The sequence below is a fragment of the Babylonia areolata genome, chromosome 33 (assembly GCF_041734735.1).
Source record: "Babylonia areolata isolate BAREFJ2019XMU chromosome 33, ASM4173473v1, whole genome shotgun sequence".
In the NCBI taxonomy this organism is placed as follows: domain Eukaryota; kingdom Metazoa; phylum Mollusca; class Gastropoda; order Neogastropoda; family Buccinidae; genus Babylonia; species Babylonia areolata.
Window position 1 is genome coordinate 11,548,322 of NC_134908.1, and position 18,903 is coordinate 11,567,224.

General features: G+C 43.8%; 1 protein-coding gene across 1 annotated transcript in view; it reads right to left on the bottom strand.

Annotated features, from left to right (window-relative positions):
- LOC143277154 (uncharacterized) overlaps nucleotides 1-17,295 on the bottom strand; it is a 22,015-nt gene extending 4,720 nt beyond the window's left edge. The window contains exons 1-3 of the mRNA XM_076581913.1: nucleotides 17,276-17,295; nucleotides 7,823-8,141; nucleotides 2,197-2,358 (exon numbers count right to left, since the gene is read on the bottom strand). Coding sequence (XP_076438028.1) covers nucleotides 2,197-2,358; nucleotides 7,823-8,123 — 463 coding nt within the window. The 5' untranslated portion in view covers nucleotides 8,124-8,141; nucleotides 17,276-17,295. The remainder of the gene's footprint in view (nucleotides 1-2,196; nucleotides 2,359-7,822; nucleotides 8,142-17,275) is intronic.
- Nucleotides 17,296-18,903: the final 1,608 nt, after the last annotated feature.

Genomic DNA, 18,903 nt, shown 5'->3' on the forward strand with positions numbered 1-18,903 from the left:
CGTGAGAATAGTTTTTGACTCACTTGTGTAAACAAAGTGAGTCTATGTTTCAACCCAGCGTTTGGTTGTCTGTGTGTGTGTGTGTGTGTGTGTGTGTCCGTGGTAAACTTTAACATTGCCATTTTCTCTGCAAATATTTTGTCAGTTGATACCAAATTTGGCATAAAAACAGGAAAAATTAAGTTTTTTCCAGTCATCTTGTTTAGAACAATATTGCACCTCTGGGACGGGCACACAAAAATTTTTTAAAAAGAAGCCAAATTATATGTAAACTAAATTTACTGGGGTTTTTTTGTTTTTTTGTTGTTGTTTTTTTTTTTTTTGGGGGGGGGGTTGTTTTTTTTCTCTACACTTGGCACTTTGATCTGATATTCTGACACAACAACAAGAGCAGTCATTTTCATCATTTTTTGTTCTAAAAGGAACTTCTTTTGCTAAGCATGGAAGTTATATTTATTTTGCTTTATTTTGCATGTCTTTGGTGCAGATAATAAAAATGGGAAATTAATCTGTAATTAATGCTAGGGGGCTTAATTTGCTTTAAACTGATCTTTCTCATCTTAAACATTACATTTTGAAATTATACTCAATACATAAAAAGCTTGTGTGTTTTACTCTCAGTGTACAGGGCTTTCACTATGTTCATTCGCCCAAGTGGTCTTTTTCGGAAAATACTAAAATCAATGCAACGAGTGGACTTTATAGATCTATTGGCTGAGCCCTGAAGGTCATGGGCAAAAATCAATTGCGTACACATATTTATACATATTCAAAGCGCGTGCTCATATTCTTCGCGAACGCGAACGACGCCATTTTGTTTCAAGTTGTTGACCTGCCCGTTCAATCCTATATTCAATCGACAATACACGATAACATGTGATCGAAAGTTGGAGAAGGAGACCGTTAAATATTTATTCAGAGAAAGATTTGTGAACGCCTCATCACTTACTGGATTATGCCCCAAAATGCCATAAAAATACCCACAGAATCAGTCGGAATTCACAGTTAAAAATAATAAACAATGAGAGTTAATACCCTTGAATTGATGAAACGTAAAAGTTTCCAGTCCTGACTTTTTCTCAAAATGAAGTCCTTTTCAATTCATACGACGTTTAGAAGTACTTGTCCTTGGCTCTACATGTTGTTAGTTTAACAAAATACTCAATTTTCATATCAGCTTTAAAACTATAAGACTAGAATGAACATAAAAGAGAAATTGAATCGACCGTGTTAACTGGGTGTAACAAAACTTGTACATCTATCTAGATCCAGAGAAAACGGCTAAATGTTGCAGTGTGATTGCGGCGATAGCCACGTTTCCTTTACCGCGGACTTAAAAAGAATTTTTGATTGCCCTTAAAGATTTTTTGAATGCCCAAGATACACCAGAATAATATGATTTAAACAGCGTTCTCACAGCGAATACCGCAATCGATTTATCGCCCTTTAAAAAAGCATGTTTAAATATTCTATTTTTGAACGCCAGTTAAGAAGCCACGATAGTGTAATGGGTAAGACAGTTTCTTCTCACCCGAACACACGGGGTTCGAATCTGCCGTTAGGACTTTTTTTTCTTTTTCTTTTAACCCGAAGCTTTATAATAACAAATACAGAACACATTTTAACGATTTGATTTATTTTTTTTAATTTTTAAGTATATCACAAGTGAGTCTTGAAGGCCTTGCCTCTCTTGTTTTTCTAGTTATGTCATCGATAAAGAGCGGAAGTGTTGAAAGAGCACTGAAATACCAAGAGAGAAGATGAGCACATATTTACCATACTTACCAAGCTGACAAGTGCAACAGGCAAGTGCTTAAAGTGTTTGACTTTCAATCTGGGACTCCCGGGTTGGAATCCTGGTCATGACGCCTTGTGTTTCAAGGGTAGACATTCTTTTTGCCCACCTCCCAAGTCAACACGTGTGCAGACCTACCATTGCTCGAACCCCCTTCATGTGCACAAGCACGCGGAAGATCAAATAGCACATTAAACATCCCGTAATCCATATCAGCGTTCGGTATGTTTGACAGCAAGAACATACCCAGATACTCACGGGGAAAAGTTGGCCACATACCGGAATGAATGAAAAAGGTCACACACGTAAAAAGCCTATATGCACATAAGAGCGAATGTTGGTTTTGCAGCCCACAGACGCAGCAGCAGCAGCAGCAGAAGGCGAGAAAGAAGAAGACTTACCCAGCTTACACAGCCGTTGGCTGACGGAGTAGAAGGTGGGCACCTGGCACAAACAGCGGCCCTTGAAGCAGACGGGCAGTTTGTCCCACAGCCCCTTCTGCAAGGCTGGTGGGATGACAGCCACACAGCTCGCGGTGTCAGCACAGGGCTTGTTCAGCCAGTCTGAAACAGTGCACAGGTCACACAGTGTTCAGCCAGTCTGAAACAGTGCACAGGTCACACAGTGTTTAACCAGTCTGAAACAGTGCACAGGTCACACAGTGTTTAACCAGTCTCAAACAGTGCACAGGTCACACAGTGTTTAACCAGTCTCAAACAGTGCACAGGTCACATAGTGTTTAACCAGTCTGAAACAGTGCAAGGTCACACAGTGTTTAACCAGTCTGAAACAGTGCACAGGTCACACAGTGTTTAACCAGTCTGAAACAGTGCAAGGTCACACAGTGTTTAACCAGTCTGAAACAGTGCACAGGTCACACAGTGTTTAACCAGTCTGAAACAGTGCACAGGTCACACAGTGTTTAACCAGTCTGAAACAGTGCACAGGTCACACAGTGTTCAACCAGTCTGTGAAACTGCATGTTCGGTGCATATCTGTTATGCATGTGTGGGTGTATATGTGAATGTGTGTCTTCATGTTTTACATCTATTTTATTTTGCTTTTTTTTTTTTTTGCTTTTTTGTGTAAGCTTATCTATCATTTATTCACCTTTTTTTTTTCATTTTCTTTTTTTTTTCCTCAAGGCCTGACTAAGCGCGTTGGGTTACGCTGCTGGTCAGGCATCTGCTTGGCAGATGTGGTGTAGCGTATATGGATTTGTCCGAACGCAGTGACGCCTCCTTGAGCTACTGATACTGATACTGATACTCAACCAGTTTCAGACAGTGCACAGGTCACACAGTGTTTAACCAGTCTGAAACAGTGCACAGGTCACACAGTGTTTAACCAGTCTGAAACAGTGCACAGGTCACACAGTGTTTAACCAGTCTGAAACAGTGCACAGGTCACACAGTGTTTAACCAGTCTGAAACAGTGCACAGGTCACACAGTGTTTAACCAGTTTCAGACAGTGCACAGGTCACACAGTGTTTAACCAGTCTGAAACAGTGCACAGGTCACACAGTGTTTAACCAGTCTGAAACAGTGCACAGGTCACACAATGTTTAACCAGTCTGAAACAGTGCACAGGTCACACAGTGTTTAACCAGTCTGAAACAGTGCACAGGTCACACAGTGTTTAACCAGTTTCAGACAGTGCACAGGTCACACAGTGTTTAACCAGTCTGAAACAGTGCACAGGTCACATAGTGTTTAACCAGTCTGAAACAGTGCACAGGTCACACAGTGTTTAACCAGTCTGAAACAGTGCAAGGTCACACAGTGTTTAACCAGTCTCAAACAGTGCACAGGTCACACAGTGTTTAACCAGTCTGAAACAGTGCACAGGTCACACAGTGTTTAACCAGTCTGAAACAGTGCACAGGTCACACAGTGTTTAACCAGTCTGAAACAGTGCACAGGTCACACAGTGTTTAACCAGTCTGAAACAGTGCACAGGTCACACAGTGTTTAACCAGTCTGAAACAGTGCACAGGTCACACAGTGTTTAACCAGTCTGAAACAGTGCACAGGTCACACAGTGTTTAACCAGTCTCAAACAGTGCACAGGTCACACAGTGTTTAACCAGTCTGAAACAGTGCACAGGTCACACAGTGTTTAACCAGTCTCAAACAGTGCAGAGGTCACACAGTGTTTAACCAGTCTGAAACAGTGCACAGGTCACACAGTGTTTAACCAGTCTGAAACAGTGCACATGTCACACAGTGTTTAACCAGTCTGAAACAGTGCACAGGTCACACAATGTTTAACCAGTCTGAAACAGTGCACAGGTCACACAGTGTTTAACCAGTTTCAGACAGTGCACAGGTCACACACTGTTTAACCAGTTTCAGACAGTGCACAGGTCACACAGTGTTTAACCAGTCTGAAACAGTGCAAGGTCACACAGTGTTTAACCAGTCTGAAACAGTGCACATGTCACACAGTGTTTAACCAGTCTGAAACAGTGCACAGGTCACACAATGTTTAACCAGTCTGAAACAGTGCACAGGTCACACAGTGTTTAACCAGTTTCAGACAGTGCACAGGTCACACACTGTTTAACCAGTCTGAAACAGTGCACAGGTCACACAGTGTTTAACCAGTCTGAAACAGTGCACAGGTCACACAGTGTTTAACCAGTCTGAAACAGTGCACAGGTCACACAGTGTTTAACCAGTCTGAAACAGTGCAAGGTCACACAGTGTTTAACCAGTCTGAAACAGTGCAAGGTCACACAGTGTTTAACCAGTCTGAAACAGTGCACATGTCACACAGTGTTTAACCAGTCTGAAACAGTGCACAGGTCACACAATGTTTAACCAGTCTGAAACAGTGCACAGGTCACACAGTGTTTAACCAGTTTCAGACAGTGCACAGGTCACACAGTGTTTAACCAGTCTGAAACAGTGCACAGGTCACACAGTGTTTAACCAGTCTGAAACAGTGCACAGGTCACACAGTGTTTAACCAGTCTGAAACAGTGCACAGGTCACACAGTGTTTAACCAGTCTGAAACAGTGCAAGGTCACACAGTGTTTAACCAGTCTGAAACAGTGCACAGGTCACACAGTGTTTAACCAGTCTGAAACAGTGCACAGGTCACACAGTGTTTAACCAGTCTGAAACAGTGCACATGTCACACAGTGTTTAACCAGTCTGAAACAGTGCACAGGTCACACAGTGTTCAACCAGTCTGTGAAACTGCATGTTCGGTGCATATCTGTTATGCATGTGTGGGTGTATATGTGAATGTGTGTCTTCATGTTTTACATCTATTTGCTTCTTTTTTTTTTTTTTTACATTATAGTTATTATTTATTATTTATTTATTTATTTGTGTAAGCTTATCTATCATTTATTCACCTTTTTTTTTTTCTTTTTCTTTTTTTTTTCCTCAAGGCCTGATTAAGCGCGTTGGGTTACGCTGCTGGTCAGGCATCTGCTTGGCAGATGTGGTGTAGCGTATATGGATTTGTCCGAACGCAGTGACGCCTCCTTGAGCTACTGATACTGATACTGATACTCAACCAGTTTCAGACAGTGCACAGGTCACACAGTGTTTAACCAGTCTGAAACAGTGCACAGGTCACACAGTGTTTAACCAGTCTGAAACAGTGCACAGGTCACACAGTGTTTAACCAGTCTGAAACAGTGCACAGGTCACATAGTGTTTAACCAGTCTGAAACAGTGCACAGGTCACACAGTGTTTAACCAGTCTGAAACAGTGCACAGGTCACACAGTGTTTAACCAGTCTCAGACAGTGCACAGGTCACATAGTGTTTAACCAGTCTGAAACAGTGCACAGGTCACACAGTGTTTAACCAGTCTGAAACAGTGCACAGGTCACACAGTGTTTAACCAGTCTGAAACAGTGCACAGGTCACACAGTGTTTAACCAGTCTGAAACAGTGCACAGGTCACACAGTGTTCAACCAGTCTGAAACAGTGCACAGGTCACACAGTGTTTAACCAGTCTGAAACAGTGCACAGGTCACACAGTGTTTAACCAGTCTCAAACAGTGCACAGGTCACACAGTGTTTAACCAGTCTGAAACAGTGCACAGGTCACATAGTGTTTAACCAGTCTGAAACAGTGCACAGGTCACACAGTGTTTAACCAGTCTGAAACAGTGCACAGGTCACACAGTGTTTAACCAGTCTGAAACAGTGCACAGGTCACACAGTGTTTAACCAGTCTGAAACAGTGCGCAGGTCACACAGTGTTTAACCAGTCTGAAACAGTGCACATGTCACACAGTGTTTAACCAGTCTGAAACAGTGCACAGGTCACACAATGTTTAACCAGTCTGAAACAGTGCACAGGTCACACAGTGTTTAACCAGTTTCAGACAGTGCACAGGTCACACACTGTTTAACCAGTTTCAGACAGTGCACAGGTCACACAGTGTTTAACCAGTCTGAAACAGTGCAAGGTCACACAGTGTTTAACCAGTCTGAAACAGTGCACAGGTCACACAGTGTTTAACCAGTCTGAAACAGTGCACATGTCACACAGTGTTTAACCAGTCTGAAACAGTGCACAGGTCACACAATGTTTAACCAGTCTGAAACAGTGCACAGGTCACACAGTGTTTAACCAGTTTCAGACAGTGCACAGGTCACACAGTGTTTAACCAGTCTGAAACAGTGCACAGGTCACACAGTGTTTAACCAGTCTGAAACAGTGCACAGGTCACACAGTGTTTAACCAGTCTGAAACAGTGCACAGGTCACACAGTGTTTAACCAGTCTGAAACAGTGCAAGGTCACACAGTGTTTAACCAGTCTGAAACAGTGCACAGGTCACACAGTGTTTAACCAGTCTGAAACAGTGCACAGGTCACACAGTGTTTAACCAGTCTGAAACAGTGCACAGGTCACACAGTGTTCAACCAGTCTGTGAAACTGCATGTTCGGTGCATATCTGTTATGCATGTGTGGGTGTATATGTGAATGTGTGTCTTCATGTTTTACATCTATTTGCTTCTTTTTTTTTTTTCTTTTTTTTTTTCTTTTTTTTTTACATTATAGTTATTATTTATTATTTATTTATTTATTTGTGTAAGCTTATCTATCATTTATTCACCTTTTTTTTTTTCTTTTTCTTTTTTTTTTCCTCAAGGCCTGATTAAGCGCGTTGGGTTACGCTGCTGGTCAGGCATCTGCTTGGCAGATGTGGTGTAGCGTATATGGATTTGTCCGAACGCAGTGACGCCTCCTTGAGCTACTGATACTGATACTGATACTCAACCAGTTTCAGACAGTGCACAGGTCACACAGTGTTTAACCAGTCTGAAACAGTGCACAGGTCACACAGTGTTTAACCAGTCTGAAACAGTGCACAGGTCACACAGTGTTTAACCAGTCTGAAACAGTGCACAGGTCACACAGTGTTTAACCAGTCTGAAACAGTGCACAGGTCACACAGTGTTTAACCAGTCTGAAACAGTGCACAGGTCACACAGTGTTTAACCAGTCTGAAACAGTGCACAGGTCACACAGTGTTTAACCAGTCTCAGACAGTGCACAGGTCACATAGTGTTTAACCAGTCTGAAACAGTGCACAGGTCACACAGTGTTTAACCAGTCTGAAACAGTGCACAGGTCACACAGTGTTTAACCAGTCTGAAACAGTGCACAGGTCACACAGTGTTCAACCAGTCTGAAACAGTGCACAGGTCACACAGTGTTTAACCAGTCTGAAACAGTGCACAGGTCACACAGTGTTTAACCAGTCTGAAACAGTGCACAGGTCACACAGTGTTTAACCAGTCTGAAACAGTGCACAGGTCACATAGTGTTTAACCAGTCTCAGAACAATGCACAGGTCACACAGTGTTTAACCAGTCTCAGACAGTGCACAGACAAAGCATTTCTTGTTTAATGCCGTTAACGTCGTACAGACTGAAATGAAATGCTCTATACTTTTGCATGTGCGCGCGTTTGCGTGCGCGCGCGCGCGCGTGAGACACAGACACACTAAAACCGTAAAAGGCCAACAGACAAACCATGCTACACGCACATGGCATTCGCAGGTTGTACGTTCTCGCCCCAGCGACGGGATCTGAAGAGTCTGCCAAGGTCTTTCTCTGGAAGTAACCCCGGCATGTCTTTGACTCTGGCACGAAGGTGAAGGTCACACAGTCGTCGTTGGCCGCGCATGTGCGGGCACAGTCCAGACTGGAGCGAGACTGGAGGTGGAGGGCGTCACGGAACAGCCTGCCGTCCAGGGGCTGTCGATCCATGTGAACACTGTGCTGACAGCTGATCACCAGCACGTGCAGCGCCACGTGCACACACACCGCCATCATCCAGGCTGCCATGGGCACTGTGGGGGGCGTCTGTGGGGACACTCATCAACAACAATGTGTCGGCTGTCAAGGGGTCGGCTGGGTGGTAGGGTGGGTGTGATGTGGTATGGTGGATTGAGATGTTGTGTGGTGTGGTGTAGTGTGGGGTGGGGTGTATGGTGTGATGTGGTATGGTGGATTGAGATGTTGTGTGGTGTGGTGTAGTGTGGGGTGGGGTGTATGGTGTGATGTGGTATGGTGGATTGAGATGTTGTGTGGTGTGGTGTAGTGTGGGGTGGGGTGTATGGTGTGATGTGGTATGGTGGGTTGAGATGTTGTGTGGTGTGGTGTAGTGTGGGGTGGGGTGTATGGTGTGATGTGGTATGGTGGGTTGAGATGTTGTGTGGTGTGGTGTAGTGTGGGGTGGGGTGTATGGTGTGATGTGGTATGGTGGGTTGAGATGTTGTGTGGTGTGGTGTAGTGTGGGGTGGGGTGTATGGTGTGATGTGGTATGGTGGGTTGAGATGTTGTGTGGTGTGGTGTAGTGTGGGGTGGGGTGTATGGTGTGATGTGGTATGGTGGGTTGAGATGTTGTGTGGTGTGGTGTAGTGTGGGGTGGGGTGTATGGTGTGATGTGGTATGGTGGGTTGAGATGTTGTGTGGTGTGGTGTAGTGTGGGGTGGGGTGTATGGTGTGATGTGGTATGGTGGGTTGAGATGTTGTGTGGTGTGGTGTAGTGTGGGGTGGGGTGTATGGTGTGATGTGGTATGGTGGGTTGAGATGTTGTGTGGTGTGGTGTAGTGTGGGGTGGGGTGTATGGTGTGATGTGGTATGGTAGGTTGAGATGCTGTGTGGTGTGGTGTAGTGTGGGGTGGGGTGTATGGTGTGATGTGGTATGGTGGGGTTACCATAGATCAATCATTTAAGTGATAAAGTGTTATATTTGAATTGTCTGTATAGTTTCCATTTGGTGGTACTACTAAAGTTTCGCGCTGTACATTACAAATATAGTTTTTAGTTATTATATTTTAGTAATACTTTCTGTATGTTTTATTAAATGGCGCTTCTGTACTTTCTTTGCAGAAGTTCGCGCATTGACGCGCGTTGTCATGTACCGTCGAGCAGAGTACTTCAAGACTGAAATATAGAATGTTTCTGAAACGACCCACGTGTGTGATTTCCATTTCCTTTCCTCCCCCTATTGTCCTCCTCACCTTCTTCATGAAAACTCTGTCTCCAAGATAGAACCCAAACCCAACTGCTACAACAATTACACACAACTTGACATATGGCCAATGAATTTAAAAGCAAAACATGGTCAGGCCATATTCATGGTGAAAATATTATCAGGCTGTGATTGTTCAGTAAATGATCACATGGCATGCACGGGACAACGTTGCCAAGGCCAAGAATCGATCTTTGTTCCACAGCGGATATTCATCATTTATGGATCGATGTTTAATCTGCACTTGAAGGGGACACGAGGTGGTTTGGCTTACATAAATATATTTCAAGTAGTTATGGCTCGTCCAATACTTTTCAAAGCAAACAGTGTATCTTGAGATCTTTTTTTTCTTTTTTTCTTTTTTAAATGTGATCCTTTGAGTGGTCATGCAGGCCGCCATTTCGCGCGGTGTTGTGACATGACATGTTCGGAGACAAAGTTTTGCTTTTGGCTGACTTGCGAAGCAGATCAAATTAAAGTCATGAAAAAAATATTGTACAAGGACTTTCCAAAAGAAAAGAAAAATAATGTAAAAGATCTGTGTTGGAATGGATTTTGGTTTAGTTACATCTAATTTTGAACCCGAGTTCACGGAAGAAGAGTTAAAACGAGCTGCTGAAACGTCAACACCACACACAGATCAAAGCTGGGAGTGCCGGTGTGGAGACTTTGCCAACTCCGTTCCACCCGAAGACAGCACATGTTCCACAAACAATGACTTGACTGTTGCAGCTTTTGAAAACATGAGTGTGATAGGCCTGCAGTTTGAATGACAGATCATCTTTTGTTTCCCACTGTTTTTCTGAACCCAGCAGTCCTGGAAGTTGTCGATGTGATGTCACAATTGACCTCTTTCTGTTTCCTTTGCTAAAAAGTTAAGCCCCAAATGGTGGCGGCTGGTGGTTTAAATCAATATAACTGCTTTAATGGCCAGATATGCTCAGTTTAACGTATGGTTCTGTAATTACCCATCTGCAAGGATTTGATAGCATGATTCTATTTCACTTTGTGTCCCCTTTAATGTAAACATCAGCATCAGTATAATTACGAAAATGAAATTGTTCTCTCTCTCTCTCTCTCTCTCTCTCTCTCTCTCTCTCTCTCTCTCTTCATTCCTCCCTCACCCACCCCTCCCTCCTTCGCGATCTCTCTCTCCTTCCTTTCTTCTTCTCCCTCTCTCATTCACACGCACTTGTACTGAATGCCTCTACTCATGGCGTTGTAGGAAATGCTCTGTTTCTCTGTTTATTTGTTCTTGTTTTTCTTAAACAATGTCGTGTGTATGTCTTTCCCGTCTTTCATTCCCTAAAGTAATTCGTTCTTCTCTTTCCAGAGGACAGGGTGAAAACAGGCCACTGTCACCTTACTCCTTTCCCTCCAATGAGAAATGTTCGATTGCCATTTCGATTATTTCTCTCTGTGTCTCCGTGTCTGTCTGTCTGTCTGTCTCTCTCTCTCAGCTCTGTTCCCATGCTATTACCAATTCAATGATTTCTTTTGTGTGACACAATGTGTTGAATATGTTCATGTTAACAAATTAATGTGTTCTAAAACCACAGGAAGTCTTATCCATGCCTGACATGAGGGGAGTGTGTAATGCCGTCTCGTTTAGCAGTGCTGTGGACATCACTTTACTCTTTGGAGATCATTTCCTTGTGCAAAGGAATTAGTTTGTGGCGCTTGTCAAATTAAAAATTAAAATTAAGTTGTTCAAGACTCTTTTGGTAAACGCCCTTAGGTCTGGACGGTAGAATGAAGGTTTTAACCAAAAAATTAAAATTAAAAAACAAGAGGAAGAAGAATAAATGAATGAACGAACGGATGAATGAATGAATGAATGAATTAGGTTTCTAAGAAAACCAATTCAATGATTAAGCTAAGTTTCTCAAGGAGGCGTCATTTCTTTCGGACTAATCCATATACGCTACACCACAACTGCTAAGGAGATGCTTGACCAGCAGTGTGACCCAACGTGCTTCGTCAGGCCGTGAGGAAAGAAAGAATAAATGAATGGATGAATGTGTGAGTGAGTGAATGAATGAAAGGATGATAAGTATCTCTACATTGTTACAGCAAAATCTACTGAGGGAAGAACTGTGTAGTGCTCCTTGGATTCATTTCCGTTACGACTATCAGATCAACGATTCTTTATCGAGCGCGCGTGCGCGCGCACGCATGTTTGTGTGTGTGTGTGTGTGTATGTGTGTGTGTGTGTGTGTGTGTGTGTGTGTGTGTGTGTGTGTGTGTGTGTGTGTGTGTGTGTGTGTGTGACCTTCTCCTTCTCCAGTCTGTTCTTTCTGAACACTATAGAAGATAACACCAACGCCCTTCAATGACTACAAATAGCAAATCCATTGCTGCACTAGCAGTGACCAAGTGTGGCAACATCAAAGAAAAGACACTGTCAGAATTAGAGGCATGCTTGTAGAGAATCAGTCCAATGTTGATCACATTCACTTCCAAAACACCCTAAGGAGCTTTGGTGTAAAAAGGTTTGTCCTAAAGGACAATGGGGTTACCTCCGATAGTGTTACATATTGATTGCACAACTTGTCATAATCACAACATTCAGTACCACTACGTGTCAATAGCGCAGTGCGTCATCACTACATTCACTAGCACTTCGTGTCAATAGCGCAGTGCGTCATCACTACATTCACTAGCAATACGTGTCAATAGCGCAGTGCGTCATGAATACATTCACTAGCACTACGTGTCAATAGCGCAGTGCGTCATCACTACATTCACTAGCAATACATGTCAATAGCGCAGTGCGTCATCACTACATTCACTAGCAATACATGTCAATAGCGCAGTGCGTCATCACTACATTCACTAGCACTACGTGTCAATAGCGCAATGCGTCATCACTACATTCACTAGCACTACGTATCAATAGCGCAATGCGTCATCACTATAATAACTAGCACTACGTGTCAATAGCGCAGTGCGTCATCACTACATTCACTAGCACTACGTGTCAATAGCGCAATGCGTCATCACTACATTCACTAGCACTACGTATCAATAGCGCAGTGCGTCATCACTACATTCACTAGCACTGCGTGTCAATAGCGCAGTGCGTCATCACTATAATAACTAGCACTGCGTGTCAATAGCGCAATGCGTCATCACTACATTCTCTAGCATTTCGTGTCAATAGCGCAGTGCGTCATTACTACATTCACTAGCAATACGTGTCAATAGCGCAGTCCGTCATCACTATAATAACTAGCACTTCGTGTCAATAGCGCAGTGCGTCATCACTACCTTCAATAGCATTTCGTGTCAATAGTGCAGTGCGTCATCACTACATTCACTAGCACTGCGTGTCAATAGCGCAGTGCGTCATCACTATAATAACTAGCACTGCGTGTCAATAGCGCAATGCGTCATCACTACATTCACTAGCACTTCGTGTCAATAGCGCAGTGCGTCATCACTACATTCACTAGCACTACGTGTCAATAGCGCAGTGCATCATCACTACATTCACTAGCACTTCGTGTCAATAGTGCAGTGCGTCATCACTACATTCACTAGCACTACGTGTCAATAGCGCAGTGCGTCATCACTACATTCACTAGCACTACGTGTCAATACCGCAGTGCGTCATCACTATAATCACTAGCACTAGTGTCAATAGCGCAGTGCATCATCACTACATTCACTAGCACTACGTGTCAATAGCGCAGTGCGTCATCACTACATTCACTAGCACTACGTGTCAATACCGCAGTGCGTCATCACTATAATCACTAGCACTAGTGTCAATAGCGCAGTGCATCATCACTACATTCACTAGCACTACGTGTCAATAGCGCAGTGCGTCATCACTACATTCACTAGCACTACGTGTCAATACCGCAGTGCGTCATCACTATAATCACTAGCACTAGTGTCAATAGCGCAGTGCATCATCACTACATTCACTAGCACTACGTGTCAATAGCGCAGTGCGTCATCACTACATTCACTAGCACTACGTGTCAATAGCGCAGTGCGTCATCACTACATTCACTAGCACTACGTGTCAATAGCGCAGTGCATCATCACTACAATCACTAGCACTTCGTGTCAATAGCGCAGTGCGTCATCACTACATTCACTAGCACTTCTTGTCAATAGCGCAGTGCGTCATCACTACATTCACTAGCAATACGTTTCAATAGCGCAGTGCGTCATCACTACATTTACTAGCACTTCGTGTCAATAGTGCAGTGCGTCATCACTACATTCACTAGCACTACGTGTCAATAGCGCAGTGCGTCATCACTACATTCACTAGCACTTCGTGTCAATAGCGCAGTGCGTCATCACTACATTCACTAGCAATACGTGTCAATAGCGCAGTGCGTCATGAATACATTCACTAGCACTACGTGTCAACAGCGCAGTGCGTCATCACTACATTCACTAGCACTACGTATCAATAGCGCAGTGCGTCATCACTACATTCACTAGCACTTCATGTCAATAGCGCAGTGCGTCATCACTACATTCACTAGCACTACGTGTCAATAGCGCAGTTCGTCATGTCCACATTCACTAGCACTACGTGTCAATAGCGCAGTGCGTCATCACTACATTCACTAGCACTACGTGTCAATAGCGCAGTGCGTCATCACTACATTCACTAGCATTTCGTGTCAATAGCGCAGTGCGTCATGAATACATTCACTAGCACTACGTGTCAATAGCGCAGTGCGTCATCACTACATTCACTAGCACTACGTGTCAATAGCGCAGTGCGTCATCACTACATTCACTAGCACATCGTGTCAATAGCGCCGTGCGCCATCACTACGTTCACTAGCACTTCGTGTCAATAGCGCAGTGCGTCATCACTACATTCACTAGCACTACGTGTCAATAGCGCAGTGCGTCATCACTACATTCACTAGCACTTCGTGTCAATAGCGCAGTGCGTCATCACTACATTCACTAGCACTACGTGTCAATAGCGCAGTGCGTCATCACTACATTCACTAGCACTACGTGTCAATAGCGCAGTGCGTCATCACTACATTCACTAGCATTACGTGTCAATAGCGCAGTGCGTCATCACTACATTCACTAGCACATCGTGTCAATAGCGCCGTGCGCCATCACTACGTTCACTAGCACTTCGTGTCAATAGCGCAGTGCGTCATCACTACATTTACTAGCACTTCGTGCCAATAGCGCAGTGCGTCATCACTACATTCACTAGCACTACGTGTCAATAGCTCAGTGCGTCATCACTACATTCACTAGCACTACGTGTCAACAGCGCAGTGCGTCATCACTACATTCACTAGCACTACGTGTCAATAGCGCAGTGCGTCACAACTACATTCACTAGCAATACGTGTCAATAGCGCAGTGCGTCATCACTACATTCACTAGCACTTCATGTCAATAGCGCAGTTCGTCATGTCCACATTCACTAGCACTACGTGTCAATAGCGCAGTGCGTCATCACTACATTCACTAGCACTTCGTGTCAATAGCGCAATGTGTCACTGTCACTACATTTAATAACACTACGTGTCAATAGCACAACGTGTCACTATTACTACATTTTATAGCACTACGTGTCAATAGCGCAACATATCATTATCACTACATTTGATAAACCTACTTGTCAACAGCGCAAAAGTGTCGTTAACACTGCATTCAGAAGCACTACAGTATCAAACTGAATGTCATTTTCCTCAAGGTTCTTGTAAATGCAATGATATGAAATCCGTAACTGTGTTGTACAACACTATCTTCAACTTGCGCTTGCTTTTCCTTGTTAGATGCATGATGCCACTGATGTATATGCATTCACAAGTACTCCTTCAAAAAACATATATACATGTATGTCTGTGTCTATGTCTGGGTCTGTGTAGGTATATCTGTGTGTGTATCCGGTTTGCGGAATATATTCATAGCGCGGTACTTGACTGGCTGGTATATTTCACAGTTCATTCTTTTTGAAGGGGAGGAACATGAACAAATAAGTAATGAAAAAAAAGTCTTTGAATATTAAGTATATACTTCATTACAGAAAAAAAAAAAAAAAAAAAAATCAAGGGTCGATAAAGACCTTGATTGTTTCTCGCTTCTGACATCTCTCTTTTCATGAATCACATTGTATCATTCTCACACAAAATGAGTTTTGATCAAAGACTTATCTTTGTCGATGCTTTATTTTTGTTCTAATTTCATGACGCGCACCCTCCTGGGTGCTGGATGGGAGCCCTGGATTGAGCACAGAATACAGCTTGTTAAAGACCTGCCCTCAGACTACTAAAGACTTACCCTCAACAGACTACATACTGTTGAAGACTTACCCTCTTACCCTCAGACTATTAAAGACTTACCCTCAACAGACTACATACTGTTGAAGACTTGCCCTCTTACCCTCAGACTATTAAAGACTTACCCTCAACAGACTACATACTGTTGAAGACTTACCCTCAGACTATTAAAGACTTACCCTCAACAGACTACATACTGTTGAAGACTTACCCTCAGACTGTTAAAGACTTAACCTCAACAGACTATATACTGTTAAAGACTTACCCTCAGACTATCAAAGACTTAACCTCAACAGACTACATACTGTTAAAGACTTACCCTCAGACTATTAAAGACTTACCCTCAACATACTACAAACTGTTGAAGACTTGCCCTCAGACTATTAAAGACTTAACCTCAACAGACTACATACTGTTGAAGACTTGCCCTCAGACTATTAAAGACTTAACCTCAACAGACTACATACTGTTGAAGACTTACCCTCAACAGACTACAACAAAGAATTACCGTCAACAGACTACAGACTGTTAAAGACTCACCGTCAACAGAATACAGACTGTTAAAGGCTTACCGTCAACAGACTACCGACTGTTAAAGACTTACCCTCAACAGACTACAGCTTGTTAAAGACTTACCCTCAACAGACTACAGCTTGTTAAAGACTTACCCTCAACAGACTACAGCTTGTTAAAGACTTACCCTCAACAGACTACCGACTGTTAAAGACCTACCCTCAACAGACTACAGCTTGTTAAAGAGTCACTCTCAACAGACAACAGCTTGTTAAAGACTTACCCTCAACAGACTACAGACTGTTAAAGACCTACCCTCAACAGACTACAGCTTGTTAAAGAGTCACTCTCAACAGACTACAGCTTGTTAAAGACTTACCCTCAACAGACTACAGACTGTTAAAGACTTACCCTCAACAGACTACAGCTTGTTAAAGACTTACCCTCAACAGACTACAGCTTGTTAAAGACTTACCCTCAACAGACTACAGCTTGTTAAAGACTTACCCTCAACAGACTACCGACTGTTAAAGACCTACCCTCAACAGACTACAGCTTGTTAAAGAGTCACTCTCAACAGACTACAGCTTGTTAAAGACTTACCCTCAACAGACTACAGCTTGTTAAAGACTTACCCTCAACAGACTACAGCTTGTTAAAGACTTACCCTCAACAGACTGCAGCTTGTTAAAGACTTACCCTCAACAGACTACCGACTGTTAAAGACCTACCCTCAACAGACTACAGCTTGTTAAAGACTTACCCTCAACAGACTACAGCTTGTTAAAGACTTACCCTCAACAGACTACAACTTGTTAAAGACTTACCCTCAACAGACTACCGACTGTTAAAGACCTACCCTCAACAGACTACAGCTTGTTAAAGAGTCACTCTCAACAGACTACAGCTTGTTAAAGACTTACCCTCAACAGACTACTACCGACTGTTAAAGACCTACCCTCAACAGACTACAGCTTGTTAAAGAGTCACTCTCAACAGACTACAGCTTGTTAAAGACTTACCCTCAACAGACTACAGACTGTTAAAGACTTACCCTGAACAGACTACAGCTTGTTAAAGACTCACTCTCAACAGACTACAGCTTGTTAAAGACTCACTCTCAACAGACTACAGCTTGTTAAAAACTCACTCTCACTCACCGTCAACAGACTGCAGACTGTCAAAGACTCACCGTCAACAGAGTACAGCTTGTTAAAGACTCACCGTCAACAGACTACAGCTTGTTAAAGACTCACTCTCAACAGACTACAGCTTGTTAAAAACTCACCGTCAACAGACTACAGCTTGTTAAAGACTCACCGTCAACAGAGTACAGCTTGTTAAAAACTCACTCTCAACAGACTACAGCTTGTTAAAAACTCACCGTCAACAGACTACAGCTTGTTAAAGACTCACCGTCAACAGACTGCAGACTGTTAAAGACTCACCGTCAACAGAGTACAGCTTGTTAAAAACTCACCGTCAACAGACTGCAGACTGTCAAAGACTCACCGTCAACATGCACACCATCATCACATCAGACGGACGGCAGAAACTGACTGGCACCTCACGCCTTGACGACCACGTCAGGCCTCATGACGGGCATCGATTGACGTTGATAGCGCGCATGCCCTCTGAGCTCGCCTCCCTCTCCCTCACTCCCCTTCCTCCCCTTCTTTATGACATTGCACATGGAAATCTAACTGGCATAGTGACCCACTTCATGAACTCGTGATGCGTTATTTTTTCCCAGTATACCATAGCACCTTTTTCTTTTCTTTTCTTTTCTTTTTCTTCTTTTTTTTTAAATTTTCTACCCTAGAGCTTCTCCTCTGCCACCGGTAACCATGGACTCCCTGTCACATGTGGGGCAGATGGGGCTGCTTAACCTTGGCTGGTGGCTCATCCAGGTGGCGGGAAAACACTATTTCAAAGCCCGCTGTCATCCAGCCATAGCCAGCCATGAGGAAGGCCTCGGAAGACAACCCTGAGATAGTCCGGAGCCGGAAGTCCTTGAGGCAGGTCGGTGCTCTATACAGCAACGACCTGGCAACTGCTGCAATGGCGCTTGAACCATGTATATCGGCTTCTGCCTTTCCGCTAGCAACTCGGAGAGGGGGGGGGGGGCGGGGGGAGGGGGGGTCACAACTTGTGACGACAGTCAGGGCGTGTGGTCTGTCTTCGTTTTTCTCCCCCCCACCCCCACCCCCACCCCACCCCCCCTCTCCTTTCACTTTCCCTCCTTCTCCCATCCTTCAGTTCGGGTAAAAGTCTCGAATTGCGCACGAGCCATGTGCATGCATGTTACTCAGCTCACCTGAGCGAGTATGAAATATTGTTGGGCAGCAACAATTTTCGAGGTTTTTGCAGCCCGACTGCCGTTGTGTACGGGTCGTCATCGTTGTTGGTGGGGTCGCTACCCCGACGTCTTGGCACCAGGTGAAGTGAGGGCCGCCTGTCCTCCGTTGGAGCCACTTCTGTGTTTCTCCGTGTCATCGTCGTCGTCGTGTCTTTGTGGTGGTCGTTAGTGTACGCTACCTGTGGCAGGTAGGAAGCCACTCGCCAATTTAACTTGAATGTATTTCTGGCAGTGGTGTGGGTGTGAAAGAAGTAGAGGTTTGTCAAGAAAGGAAGGTGTACGTTAGGTTTTGACACGATAATTTATTTGGTTAATTACTTGTGCTACCACTGCTTGAATACGTCTGGTGCCGTGAGTTTTTTTCTTCTTTTTTTTCTTTTTTTTTCTTTTTTCTTTCAAGAGGGAAGCTTCCTGAAGCCGGCAAAAACG